Source organism: Pangasianodon hypophthalmus, chromosome 26, assembly GCF_027358585.1.
Source record: "Pangasianodon hypophthalmus isolate fPanHyp1 chromosome 26, fPanHyp1.pri, whole genome shotgun sequence".
In the NCBI taxonomy this organism is placed as follows: domain Eukaryota; kingdom Metazoa; phylum Chordata; class Actinopteri; order Siluriformes; family Pangasiidae; genus Pangasianodon; species Pangasianodon hypophthalmus.
The window spans coordinates 3042781-3057992 of record NC_069735.1 but is presented as its reverse complement, the minus strand read 5'-3'; the positions used below and the strand labels follow the sequence as shown (position 1 = coordinate 3057992).

General features: G+C 41.1%; 1 protein-coding gene across 2 annotated transcripts in view; it reads right to left on the bottom strand.

Moving 5' to 3' along the window:
• gpc6a (glypican 6a) overlaps nucleotides 1-15212 on the bottom strand; it is a 139992-nt gene that overhangs the window by 44724 nt on the left and 80056 nt on the right. For both annotated transcript variants that reach the window (XM_026928953.3, XM_026928956.3), the window contains exon 4: nucleotides 249-414. In XM_026928953.3, coding sequence (XP_026784754.3) covers nucleotides 249-414 — 166 coding nt within the window. The remainder of the gene's footprint in view (nucleotides 1-248; nucleotides 415-15212) is intronic.

Sequence of the window (15212 nt, the reverse complement as noted above, 5' to 3'; positions counted from 1 at the left end):
CATAACAAGGAGAAGTTTTTACTAGCAAAACCTAAATAGTTAGCTAGCTTATAGTGCCAAAAAAATAAGATAAGACTAATAGCTAGCTGGCTTGTGTTACACCTATAACACAGGCTGTTATTGAGTTGTTAAACAAGTTAGCAGTGAGGAGCTAGCTCACTGCAGGAGCGAAACGTCAACTACAGACAACATGATCATCATCGATATCATCACCATCATCAACAGAGAGAGAGAGAAAGTGTGGGTACCAATGAAGACGTTCCACTCTGGGTCCAGGTCAGCCTGATTAGCGAGGCAACCCTTCATGACGTTCTGACAGTAACTCCTGCACGGCTTCAGGTCCACAAACCCGCCGCAGTACGGACAATACAGCATCCGCGTCAGAGCCTTACTGCAGCCGGGGGACACATTCACCTGGAGACAGGACACAGAGATCAGGTTAGAGGAAGACACGTAATAAGACATACGGATCAGATTAGACAGTCAGACTTCAGGTTATCGCTAGAGAGGCTGGTGGGTTTTAGTCTCACAACATGGACAGGTAGGTGTCAAGTGAATGACATTGCAAATGATCAACCACAGATTCAGTGGTGTATGTGTGTGTTAATTTATCAATTAGTGCAATGATATAGTGGTGTACGAAACTGACCAATCAGAGGGATTCCTCCCTCTTCCCACCCATCTGTCACAATGAAAGACATACCCATCTGTCCCACTCAAAGACACGCCTATCTGTCCCACTCAAAGACACGCTCATCTGCCCCATTCAAAGTCACACCCATCTGTCACACTGAAAGACACGCCCACTCAAAGTCACACCCATCTGTCACACTGAAAGACACGCCCACTCAGACACCCATCCATCCCACTCAAAGACACGCCTATCTGTCCCACTCAAAGACAAGCTCATCTGCTCCCTTCAAAGTCACATCTACCTGTCCCACTCAGACACCCCCATCCATCCCACTCAAAGACACACCCACTCAAAGTCACACCCATCTGTCACACTGAAAGACATACCCATCTGCCCTTCTCAAAGACACGCCTATCTGTCACACTCAAAGACACGCCTATCTTTCCCACTCAAAGACACGCTCATCTGCCCCACTCAAAGTCACGCCCATCTGTCACAGTGAAAGACACACCCACTCAAAGTCACACCCATCTGTCACAGTGAAACACACGCCCACTCAGACACCCATCCATCCCACTCAAAGACACGCCTATCTGTCCCATTCAAAGACACGCTCATCTGCCCCATTCAAAGTCACATCCACCTGTCCCACTCAGACACCCCCATCCATCCCACTCAAAGACACACCCACTCAAAGACGCATCCATCTGTCCTGCAAAAAGTAGACTCTGTTTCAGACTCTGAAGTAGTGTACACTATAGGAATGATTGTGAGACAAGTTTGAATATTGACTTGAAAAGAAGAATCCAGAATCCTCTTCATTAGCGCTGGTTTAGCATGTTAGCACAGTCTCCTCCTGAGCTCACTCTAATTTACAGCTACACAGTGTGTGTTTTTGTGTATGTGTGTGAGCGTCTGTGTGTGTGTGTTTGTCCTTCCTGTCATCGTTGCTCGTTCACTCGTTTACCCGCCACACGCCGCGCTACACGTGTTAGCCGTCGCTGTGTAATTGAAAGTACAAGAAGCGGAGCGTGTTAGTTGCGGCACACCTCGGTGCGCTAAGATAAACACATCCTGTCCCTGTCTTTCTGATCTCTCATCATATCCACCCATCTCTCTGTGTCTTTCTGTCGCTCTTTTGCTCTTGTCTTGTTTTAGAGCTCTGGGTGTATTTTATAGCTAACTAAGTCTCTTTCTCCTGTCTCTCTCTCTCTCTCTCCCACCTATCACTCATCTCTCTCTCTCTCTCTCTCTCTCTCTCTCTCTCTTTCACTCTGTCTCTGTCTTTCTAGAGGGACAAGAAATCCTGACATTTTCATGCTTTATTACAGTCCTTGAAACGCTGATGTGACACAGTTGAGGAGGAATCGTATACTATGCACAATATCCTTACCTTATACTGTATGTAATCAAATGCATAGTTCACCTGTTTAACCTGGCCCTTTTACATTAGTGACCATAAATCAAAATGGAAAAGAAATAAAACATACAGAATGCTCATTGTTTTGAAGTGAAAGAAAGGAAGGAAGAAAGAGGGAGAACCCAAAAAGAAATCATAACAAAGAGAGAAAAGACAGAAACAGGCAAGCTCGAGATGAAAAACGAAAAGAGGTGGAAAAGAAGAAAGGAAGCAAAGATAAAAGAAAATAAGATGGAGGTAAAATAAAAAGAAAGAAAGAAAGAAAGAAAGAGAAATTGATAAAAAAAAAAAATAAGGAAGGAAGGAAAGAATACAGTACCATTGGATGAATTGGTCAACTAAAAAGGAAGGAAGGAAGGAAGGAAGTAAAGAAAGAAAGAAAGAAAGAAAGACAGAAAGAAAGAAAGAAAGAAAGAAAGAGAAAGAAAGAGAATGTGTCATTGTTATGATCATTACGTATTTATGGCTATGTATAAATATGAGTTAAAAATCCTCTCAGAAATCCTGTCAGAATTGTTCATTAGCTAGCTGGCTAACGGCTGGCTGTGAAAATCCGTGTGTAGAATCATTTGGTGTTTGTAAACAAAAACAGATGTGGTGCTTGTTGGTGCTATAATGTTTTATGGTTACAACATCGTAAACAAAGTTGAACAACGTTAGCTAGCTAAACGTGTCCATTATCGAAAAAAAAAACGTGACCTTGCTATCTAGTGTCAGGTAGCTAGCTTCTTGATGTAGGTTTGCTAACTAGTAAGCTAAGCCTGTTAGATTATTAGCCATTATAGACGGAGACAAATTACACTGGAGAGAAAGGGATGGTTTATCCTGAGCCTGCGCATACACACTCCCATATTTACCTCAGAACAGTCTGTGTGTGTGTGTGTGTGTGTGTGCGCGCTTTACATATATCTAATGATTCAATGCACTGACATTTAGCGTATCGATTAGGGCAATGACATGGTGGTGAACAAAACTGACCAATTAGATGAGCTCTCCCCTCCCCCAACACACACACAGGGCGGTCCTTGCTAAGTGTCATTACAGAATTTTACAATTAGTCATATTCAATCTTTTATTTTATTTTTATTTTTTTACATTTGTACCAACACAACATCTGAGGTAAATGTTGATATTCCAGATAATTCTGTCTCCTTTTTACTGTCACTGCACCTTTACACTGTCTGTATAAAAGACTATGAAAGCCCTAACATGGCTACCCGCTGGCTAGCAAAACCGTTAGTCGTTAGCTAGCTTGTGTTTGCCCTTTATTTTGCTTTATTGTAGTCCTTTATCTTTATTTCACACTTGCTGTCAACTATTTTCTCACAATTTTAGTTAGCTAGCTTAGCTAGTTTGATGACGATTTTGGCTAGTGGCAGTTTAATAGTTAATGTTGGCTAACATTGGCTAGCTTGCTGGTAAACTTACATAGAGTTTTAAATTTACTGAGCTGCAGTTAAACAGTCTACCTAGCATCAGCTAGTGTCTCTTTTGGTTTTGGTGAATAATTTTTGGCACCAGAAGTTCTAGCATCTAGTTAGAAAACTAGCCACTTTCAGAACGGAGTACGTTAACGCTAGCTAAGGTGTCACTAATGTTGCTAATTGATGACATTGAAAACAAAAGAATATTGCGTTGGTGTTTGTGATTGTGAGTATTTACGCATGTAAGTTGGATAACCTCTCAGAAATCCTGTCAGATTTGTTTTTTAGCTAGATTTGTTGGTTAGTTTGGCTAACAAAATGGGTACGGGTTTTTTGGTAGTGTGCGAACTTCAATCCTCACTAATGTGACACTGCAGGCGCAATGAGAAGTACCTCGGAGTTAAACAGATGGACTGAAATCCTCAGCCGGTGTGACACTCTAAATCCAACCAGGCACAGTAATCCATAATCACAAACACACACACACACACACACACACACACAAACACACACATTTGTGAGATTTGGTGCTGTTTGGCTGTGATATGATCAGCGTAGTGAGGATAAATCCTGCTGTGAGTGAGGACGAGCTTAGAATTTCATTCATTCTCTCCTGTTTAGTATTCATGTATAATTTATATTATTGAATTTAGTGTGTGTGCGTGTGTGTGTAATGTTTCTGAGATTAACAGTTCAAGCTGTGTGTGTGAATGGCACGGTGTATGAATTTAGGTCACAGAATAAGATCGTGAAAACAGTGTCCCAAATCACATCTTATTCACTACATATTGCCTATACAGGGAATAGGGTGTGTGGTTTGGGACACGTCCACAGTGGACCGGTGATGGTGTTTATGTGGTTTGGGACACATCCACTGCAGATGGTATTTATGTGGACTATATAGTGAATATAGTGTGTGGTTTGGGACACATCAACAGTGGACTGATGATGGTCTTTATGTGGTTTGGGACACGTCCATAGTGGACTGACAACGGAGTTTATGTGGTTTGGGACACATCCACAGTGGACTGACGATGGTGTTTATGTGGTTTGGGACACGTCCATAGTGGACTGACGACAGTGTTTATGTGGTTTGGGACACATCTACAGTGGACTGATGATGGTGTTATGTGGTTTGGGACACGTCCACAGTGGACTGACGATGGTGTTTATGTGGTTTGGGACACGTCCACAGTGGACTGACGATGGTGTTTATGTGGTTTGGGACACGTCCACAGTGGACTGACGATGGTGTTTATGTGGTTTGGGACACGTCCACAGGGGACTGATGAAGGTGTTTATGTGGTTTTGGACACGTCCATAGTGGACTGATGAAGGTGTTTATGTGGTTTGGGACACGTCCACAGTGGACTGATGAAGGTGTTTATGTGGTTTGGGACACGTCCATAGTGGACTGATGAAGGTGTTTACGTGGTTTTGGACACGTCCACAGTGGACTGACGATGGTGTTTATGTGGTTTGGGACACCTCTACAGTGGACCGATGATGGTGTTTATGTGGTTTGACTGACAATGGTGTTTATGTGGTTTGGGACACCTCTACAGTGGACTGATGATGGTGTTGAATGCAGTGTGCACAATGCTAATCTGGTGTCTATACGCTTTCATTACTTGTTAGCTACATTAGCCGTAAAGCTTTGTTGCCAAAAAGAAAAAGAAGAAGCACATTTTAGACACCACACATGACCGAGTACATTTAGGGAATAGGGAATAGGTGACATTTAAGACGTTGTGATGGTTTGTGCTTCCTGTGTGCAATCCCCTGTGAGGAAAAAAATGAGAACATCCCCCCTCAACCCCCCACTCGCCCTCTCCCCCTCTCACACACACTTATACACACTCCAAAATCCCAACTAAAGACATTACTAGCCTTGAGCCACAGCTTTAGCATTACACACACAAGTCTGTAATGCCGCGTCCCCAGAAGAAGGAAGTGGAAACATGTTAATGCTAATGCTAAATGTCTTTAGGCATCAGAGAGGAAGCACTAAACCCCCCTGATCCCCTCCTGAGTCAGACATGTTGTGGCTAAGCATGATCCCATTTTTTATCTGCATCCAAATTAGTGCCAGGAGCCAAACGGCCTTTAACTTAGCAGTGGGTTAGCATGCTTAGCTTCAACAGCGCTGGCACAGCTAAAGAAATGACTCTGAGTCAATGGTCCAACTGGCAGCCCGAGGCACCTGAGGCATCCGAGGCACAGTTCTACAACTCGACTTACAGCTCAAGATCATAGACGCTAAGAAGAGTCGGACAAAAAGACGTCACAGACACAAAACCAGTTGCAGCTCCATCACTTCTTTCCTCAGCACACAGTCTGGTTTCACTCCACACCCAGCATCGGACGCAGTTAAGGGGTGTGGCCTAAAGTCTGAAGGTGGGCGTGGCCTAAAGTCTTAAGGCGGAGCAATACGTTAGAAGTGATTCAGATAGGAATAAAGGTCTTATTTTGCATTGTAGACCATTAAAGGTTTTAAATGTCTAAAATAAATTCCAACAATTTGCAAGAATAATGATGTGTAAAGAAGGAAGAAAGTAGAGAGAAAGAATAATTAAAATAAATAAATTAAAAAATAATAATAATAAAAATGAGGGAATAAAAAAGCAAAAGGGAAAAATTAAAAAGAGAAAAAAAAGAAATAAAAAATGGACTAAAAAAATGAAATTAAAAAATGGACTAAAAAAATAAAAAATGAAGAGAAATACAGAGGAAAAAAATGAAAAAGAAACAATGAAACAAAGAAAAAAGAAATAAAGAAAGAAGGGATGTAAGAATGACGAGTGTAAAAATAAAAATAGAAAGACAAGAGGGAAGAATAAAAAAGGAAGAATGAAAAGGAATGAATGAATCAAAGTGTATAGAGAAGCATTCAAGAAGGAAGAAAAGAGAGAAGGAAAAAAGAAAGAAGCTTAGAGAAAATATGAAACAGAAAAAAAATGAAAAAGAAACAATAAAAGGAAAAAAGCAACAAAGAATAAAAAAGAAAGGATGGAGGTATGACAAGAGTGTAAGACTGAAAAAACAAAAGAAACAAAATATAAAAAATTAAAAATTATGCAATTAGAGAAAGAAAGAAAGAAAGAATTAAAAGGAGGCAAAAAGTGAGAAGGGAATCAAAGAACAAAGAAAGAAGAAGGGATGGAGAGGTGGAATGAAAAGGATGGTATGATGAAAGAATGAAGAGAATGAAAGATAAAAGGATATTTTAAAAAAATAAAGAAATTATGGAAATAAGGGAAGAAGAGAGAGAGACAGAGAGAAAGAGTGAGAGAGAGAGAGAATGATAAGGAATAACAAATGCGATGCTAAACTGGAGGCCATAAACTCCCATTACTTGTTAGCAACATTAGCATCACAGCGCAAAACTAATTGTTTGGGATAAAATTTTTAGCTGAACTGTTCCTTTAAATGCTCAGATTCACAGCTCTGTCCTGTCACACTCCATCATCCTTCTTTTCAAAACTCTGTGTGTGTGTATGTGTTATCAGCAGTGCGAGTGTGTGCTGAATACAGATTAGCATGAGGAAACGCTGTGTGTGTGTTTAAGAAGGCGTGTGTGTAATGGAGGAGTGGAGAGGTGCGGCCGCCGCTCCTTCACTCAGACCTGCAGTCTCTCTTTTCATCAGCCGCCACAGAATGAAGTGCTAATTCAGTTCAGCTCCATCTCAGCCTCTTTCTCTCTCTCTCTCTCTCTCTCTCTCTCTCTCTCTCAGACACACACTCACACACACACAGCAAAAAAAAAAAAAAGACATTCAAAATGGGATGCGTCTCATTCTCAGGTCGGAGAATCATCGTGTCCTTTGACGAGTTGAATCTATTCCAGTAACTGACATCATCATTACGGTGAATCTGATTGGCTGAGAGCAGAAACCTTGTACAAGAACCGTTTCCTTGCAGAATCAGAAAGGCTCCGCCCCCCAGCCTGTTGATTAAGAATGTAATCTAATGATGCTTATTCATTTAGCTCTGCCTCATCCGATCCTGTGATTAGACATCTTTCTGTGTAAATAAAATTCTTCAGTCAGAATTTATTTCATTACTCTTTTTGTTCGTATGTGCTAAAGTTAAAGTTAATAACAGGAAAAATCTCGATGCTAAAATTTGTTTTATTTCTGCAGTCTACATCATGTTTCTCAAAACTTTTTTTAATATCATTATGATTGTTTATATTATAATCATCTCATCATCACTGTCAGAAATGGGTTAAAAAAAGAGAGAAAAAAAACGTTCTAATGAATATATGAAGTAATGAATAGAAAGTCAACTGGGAAATATGAAACAAATAATAAATCCTAAATAAACAAATAATAAACGATGGATAATGATAAATATAAATGAATGAATGAATTAATAAATAAATAAATAAATACTGTATATGTCACCATGACTAGGATTTAAAGACTTAATTTTTTTTTTTTTAAATTTCAATCCAATTAGGCTTATACTATTTCCTCAGAGATATCTGATATTTGTTACGTTTTTTTCTAGATCAGGTCATTTTTGTGTGTGTGTGTGTGAGGGTAGGTTGTGATGTAGTGTTTTGGGTAATCTGTGCAAGCGACCTAGATTTTATTCTGTGAGACAGACAGACGAGAGAGAGCGAGAGTGAGAGAGAGTGAGAGTGAGAGAGACAGAGAGAGAGATCGCTGTGTTTACAGGAACTTGTTTTCCCGCTCTGTGAGAATTTCACTAGGCAGGTCGGAGGTGTAAATGGCGTTTCTGCGGCTCATTAATGCACATCTTGTGCTGCATCTGTCTCTGCCGTGCGCACATGCTATTCCACATTTAACGCCGAGACCTGTTTTATCTCAAGATGATGAGTGTGTGTGTGTGTGTCATGATGCTATGCTTGCGCGTTTCCTGGCACTTGATGCGATGTGATCCGGTGTCGCGTGGGTCAAACACCGACAGATGAGAAGGCACGCAGCGACGGGTTTGATCCCTGAGACCCACCCGGTGTCATATTATCACCAGGGAAGGGGGAAGGGGGTTGGCTGTGTTCCAAATATCAAAACCAATGCACCAAATTGCATGTCACAATAGTACTCCATCATATGTACACACTGTTTAGCTTAATAGCTAATCTTGAATGCCTGTAACTGCATCTCAAACTGACATATCTTCAAAATCGTACCAGAGATGATGTAATATTTGGCACACTCTTCAGAATGGTAGTTTGGTGATTTGGGATGTAGCCCATAGAGAGTGCAGAATACTAGCTGCTGTGTCCCAAACCACCAAACTATTTTATTAAATATTATCTAGACTAATTGTTGTGTTACTGTTATATGCTATGTAGCAAGTGGTTTTAGTGCCACAATGATAAAACTTCCTAGTTTACCTCAACAACTGCAGCTGAGTCCCAAACTGCCATAAATAGCATGTACAAGAGATGACCAATTGATGCTGCATCTCAAACACCCATGCTACATTACTACAAAATATTATCTATACTAAATACATAATGTGTCAAAGTAGTACACATTGTTCAGTGAGTGATGTTAGCAAGCTGGCTAGTTCACACAATAATGAACACCATAATCACTTTATAGTCCACATAAACACCATCATCATGTCCCAAAACACTCACCCTATTCATTATATAGGCCATAAAATACCATCATCAGTCCAATGTGGACATGTCCCAAACCACACACCCTCCATAGGCCTCATAAATACCATCATCATTATGTGTTTATTAATGTATTCTGAGCCAATCATAATACACCATACAGGGTTGGAGAAACATCATTTGACAATAGTGTGTTCTAGCTGATGACAGATGATGAAATCTTCTAGTGCACTCATACTAGTGGACCCCTGTTGCCTTTAAAGTCAATGATTTTCACAGACATACTGGAGAGGATATGGGACTTCTGAGTGTGTGTCTGTGTGTGTGTGTGTGTGAGGGACAGAGAGAGAGAGAGAGAGAAAGCGAGAAAGCAAGCAAGAAAGAGAGAGAGAGAGAGAGAGAGAGACAATGATATTTAAATAGGCAGCTCATTTCTGCCTGTAGGCCTCCTAAAGCACTGACACTCACTGAGTATGTCTTCCATAAAATAATATCACACTAACACTGTTCTGACTCGACACTAAATTATTTCTGCTGAAGGACATCTAGAGATTTTTTTCAGGACACCTTAAATGATGTGATAAATTCTAGCTAGAATAATCATCCAGCTTCTGTAAACTGGACTTGCCTTTAACTTAAATGCAAACAGCTTTCAGATGTAATCCATAATAATCCTCCCTTAGGGATTCACCATTGATGCTAACTTAGCTAGCTAGAAAGTTCTTGTCCAGGATACCATCCTTGTCCAAGATACTGTCCTTCTCCAGGATACCAGCCTGTTTATCCAGGATACCTTCCTTGTGAATGTTGCCTTCCTTGTTCGGGGACACCATTCTTGCCCTAGATATATTTCTTGTCCAAGATACCTTTCTTGTCCATACTGTCCTTGTCTACGATACTGTCCTTGTCCAAGATATTATCCTTCTTTGGGGTATCATCCAGTTTATCCAGGATACCTTCCTTGTCCAGTATACCTTGGGATGCCAGTATGCTTGGGATGTCTGGGATGCTATCCTTGTCCAAAATATTGTTCTTGCCCAAGATAACTTCCTAGTTCAAGATGGCATCCTTGTCCAAAATATCTTCCTTGTTCAGGATATTATCTTGGTCCAAGATACATTTTATGTCCAATATACTGTCCTTGTCCAAGATACCATGCTTCTCTGTATGTGCATTTGAGGAACAGTGTGAGGGCAGGAATACAGAGCTGTGATCGACAGCTTCACTGAGTGGAAGGAACAACCTACAACTCAATGTGGTCAAGACAAAGGCACTGATGGTGAACTTTAGAAGGTCTAAGTCTCCACACACCCCTGTCTCTATCCTTGGGGGGATGTGGAAGTGGTGGAATCCTACAGGTACCTTGGAGTCCACTTAGACAACAGACTGGATTGAACATGTAACACTGAGGCAGTCCACAAGAAGGGACAGTGCAGACACTAATTTTTTAGGAAGCTCAGGTCCTTCAATGTATGTAACAGGATGCTATGTATGTTCTACCAATTGGTTGTGGAAGACAACATCTTTTACACAGTATGCTGGGGCAGTGGCATCAAAGCAGGAGATGCCAGCAGACTAAACAAACTAATAAGGAAAGCTGGACAGGTAATTGGGACCAATCTGGACTCCCTGGAATCAGTTTTGTAGGCAGGATGCTTGTTAAACTGCTGCTCATCATGAAAAATGTCTCTCATCCCCTCCATGAACACCTAGTCATGCAGTGGAGCACTGTCATCTCCAGACTGATCCAGCTATGCTGGAGGCTGTTACAGCAACAAAGGGGGGACCACATATTCCACATACTTTTGGCCATATAGTGTACCTTTCTTTTCCAGGATACCATCCATATTCAGAATATTGTTCTTGTCCAAGATATACTACTAGTCCATGCCTTCCTTGTTCAAGATATGGTCCTAATCCATGATGCCATCTTTGTTCAAGATATGGTCCTTGTCCAGGATACCTTTCTTATTCAAGATACTATCTTTGTCCAGGATGCCATCCTGTTTGCCCATGATACCTTCAATGTCCAGGATACTTTCTTTGTCCAGGGTACTATCCTTGTCCAGGATACCATCCTTGAACAGGATACCTTTTCTTGTCCAAGATGCCATCTTTGTCCAAGGTACCATCCTTGAACAAGATAACATTCTTGTGCGAGATGCCACTGTTATCCATGGTACTTTTCTTATGTGAGATACCATCTTCATTGACGATACCATCTCTGTCCAGGATACCATTCTTGCTGTCTTGGATAAATTCTTGTCCACTATGATTACCAGTTAAATGGCATATGCTGACCATGTTTAAGCAGCAAAAACTTTCACTTGCTTCTGACAGAATATGATGGTGGGTGTGTTATGTGAGACATAAAAATTAGATCTCCAATTGCCAGGAAATGAGGTTGGAGACAACAAAAAAAGAGTTAATTTCCAATCTTTGAGTCTGACAGCAGCTAAACAAATAAAATTTAATCCCCACAAATTGTCACATTACTGTTCAGTACACTAAAGCTTTTAAGTGCACTACAGCGTCATGAAGCACAAATCCTCCAAACGGCTTCATAATCCACCACACTGAGAGTCTTCAGTCTCACTGTGTCTGATTTAAAAGCAGGAGCTGGGTTTAATCCCACTCTAATTCCTCCTATAAAGCCACATCAGTCTCACACTGTCATTTACTACATTTATTTACTCTCTTTTGTTTGTAATGACTTACAACTGAGGATAAGACAAAGAAAGAAAGAAAGAAAGAAAGAAAGAAAGAATGGAGAAAAGATACAGAAAGAAAGAAAGAAAGAAGAATGGATAGATGGATGGATGGATGCATGGATGGATGAAGTGATTATAATTTGGGTGTATTCTTTCTCAAAACTCACAAATCCTACCACTCACTGCAGGACACTTCACTAATGCTGTTAACAAAGCAAAAGTGAGCAAAAAATTGTAATCTCTTTTGTGTGTTTGCTTTTGATCAGAATGGAGTAAGCTAATGACTTACACAGTTCTCCTGCTGTGTTTATCCTCTCGTGTGCAACTCTAACATCTCACAATCTCAGAACAGCAGAGCGCAAGCATGTGATTGATGGACACGGCAACGGTCTCGCACTCCAATTACGGCCAATCTCATCTGTCAAAATCTCCTGCCGTGGCCATATTTCCTCACTGCGCTTGTTACCCAATGCTCTTTTTAACGGCTCTGTGTGTGTGTGTGTGTGTGTTGAAATGATATGGTGAAAAGATCAAACTAAGCAGAAAAAAATGGAGGAAATGCAGTTTTTGTATCAACTTTAAAGTAGCGATTATATTCCTTCCTAATTAAACGTGTATGCATCATCTTAACTCCCCCTCAGTCTAACCCTGCCTTCTTCACCATAACTCTACTCCACCCACTTACAATAATCCTGCCCCTTGTCACTCTAACTCTCCGTGAGTCAAACTCCTCCCCTCACTCTAACCACACCCTCACTTTTACCATATCCTCACTCTAACCACACCTTCACTCAAACCACACCTCTCACTCAAATCACACCCTTCACTCTAAATCCAGCTTTATTCACCACACGCCACGCTCTAACCCCACCATCACTCTAACCACAACTTCTCTCTATCCACACCTTTCACAATAAACACACCCATACGCCCCTCTAAACCCCACCCACAGTTTAAATCCTCCATTCAGGATACTCTAATGCTGCCCCTCACTCTAACTCCACCCTCACTTTAACCACAGTCTTCACTCTAACTCCACCCCCCCAACCACAAGACACACTCTAACTCCACCCCCCCAACCACAAGACACACTCTAACTCCACCTTTACTATAACCACACCACTCACTCTAACACCACCCCTTACACTAAACTCACCCTCACTTTAACTCCTTACCTCACTCTAAAACCACTCAGTCTAACCCCAACTCTTACTCTAACCCCACCCCTCACCCTCCCACTCTAACTCTACTATCATTCTAACAACACCTCTTACTCTTACTCCCACCCTCACTGGGTAAGAGTGAGGACCACACCCTCACTCTACTCCTCCATCTTACCCATAACTCTACTACACCCACTCACTATAATCCTGTCCCTCACCCATCACTCTAACCCCACCCTCACTGTAACGCCTCCACTTAGTGTAACCCTATGCTCAGCCTATACCCCACCCCTCACTCTAACTACTCCCCTTAGTCTAACCCCCACCTGTTACTCTAACCCCATGCCTCACATTAACTCCTCCCCTCACTCAAACCACACAACTGCATTTTATACTCCAACCCCACCCTTACTCTAATCCTGTCCTAATCTCAGTCTAATCCCACCCCTTACTCTTACTGCACCTGTTACTCTAACCCCACCCCTTAATTCAAATTTGAAAATGCAGTGTTACCTAAACGCTGCATTATTCTGAGCATTAATATAGTAAATAATAGTAAAACAACTTTCATGATAATTGTTCAGGTGTAACAATTAGAAGAACAGAAACAAGACTAGATGCCTATCGTATGAGTTTTAGTGTCTTTTAGGTCTATAATGAGATCTCCATAAGTTTGCAAAGGAAAAGTTTGAAAAGGACCCATATATACTACATGCCCCATGATTCCTTGCATGTTCCTCACATTAATGCCATTACAGTCTGATTGATGGTCTTTCTTTCAAGTTCTGTTTCAGCTGATGAATCACCGGCGTAGTAAAAAAGGTGAAATGATAAATGATGTGCGTATGGTATGTGACAGCTCATTACAGTGTGAGGCTTGCATGTACTTTAATAAACTTTAATAAAAAACCCATTAATAAAAATAGACTTCAATAAAATGCAGTGTTCTGCTGTGACCATAAAGACCTTTGTTAATATTTTTATTAAACAGTTGTGTAGGTGTTTATATTTGGTATTGATAGTGCTATATAATGTCAGGCTAAATTTGTGTGGTAAGTATTGATCAGATATTGATTGTCCTGCACTGAATAAAGAAGCATTATATTTGTGTATCATAGGTTGATTAATAAGTGATATGAGCAAGGCAGTGGTGTTTTCCCAAAGCTACATACACACTATACTTCCTATATTCCCAAAGCGTTATGTTTCCAAGGCCTGATATCCCCAGAGTGCTATATAGTCCCAGAGTTCTATATTCTGATAGCTCTATGTTCCCAGAATCATATATTTCCAGGGCCTTATTTTTTCTAGGGGTCTACGTTCCCATTCCTAAATACTCTCAAACTTTTACATCCTCAGGTCCCTGTGTTCCCACAGACTTATATTCCAAGGGCTGAATATTTCCAAGCCCTGGTATTCCCAAAGTCCTCCATTCCTAAAGTCCCTTGTTCCCCGAGTCCTATATTTCCAGGGCCCTATGCTCCCAAACTCTTCTATTCCGAAAGTCTTTTGTTCCCAGTGTCTAATATTCCTAGGACACTCCCAGAGTCCTAGATTCCAGGAACTCTATATTCCCATGACTCTATTTTCTTTGAGCCTTGTCTTCCCAGGGCCCTTGTGTTCCATATTCCCAGATGGAATTCTATATTCCCAAAGCTCTGTGTTCCCTGAGCCGTATGTTCCTAGGGCTTTACATTCCCAGAGAACCATATTCCCAGTGCTCTTTATCCTCAGTTTCCCAAGCCTTTTTCTATACTCCCAAGCCTTTTTCTATACTCCCAAAATTGTATACAATTCTGGGTCCTTTTTTTGTAGGGCCCTATAGTCCCAGATCCCTATAATTTCAGAGATCTTGTTCCCAGGGCTATATTCCAAGGCCTCTATGATTTGCCTTATATTCCCAGGGTCCTGTGTTCACTGGGGCCTGAATTCCCAGAGCTCTATTGTCTCAAGGCTCTATGTTCCTTGAGCTCCGTGTTCCTAGGGCTTTATATTCCCAGAGAACCATATTCCCAGTGTCTTTTTCCTCAGGTCCCTATGTTTCCAAAGTCCTTGCTCTATACTCCCAGAATTGTATACTATTCTGGGTCCTATTTTTTCGTAGGGCCCTATAGACCCAGATCCCTATAATTTCAGGGATCTTTGCTCCCAGGGCTATATATTCCAGGGCCTCTATGCTTTGCCTTATATTCGCAGGGTCCTCTGTTCCATGGGGCCTGAATTTCCCTCTATGTTCCTTGAGCACTGTGTTCCTAAAGCTTTAT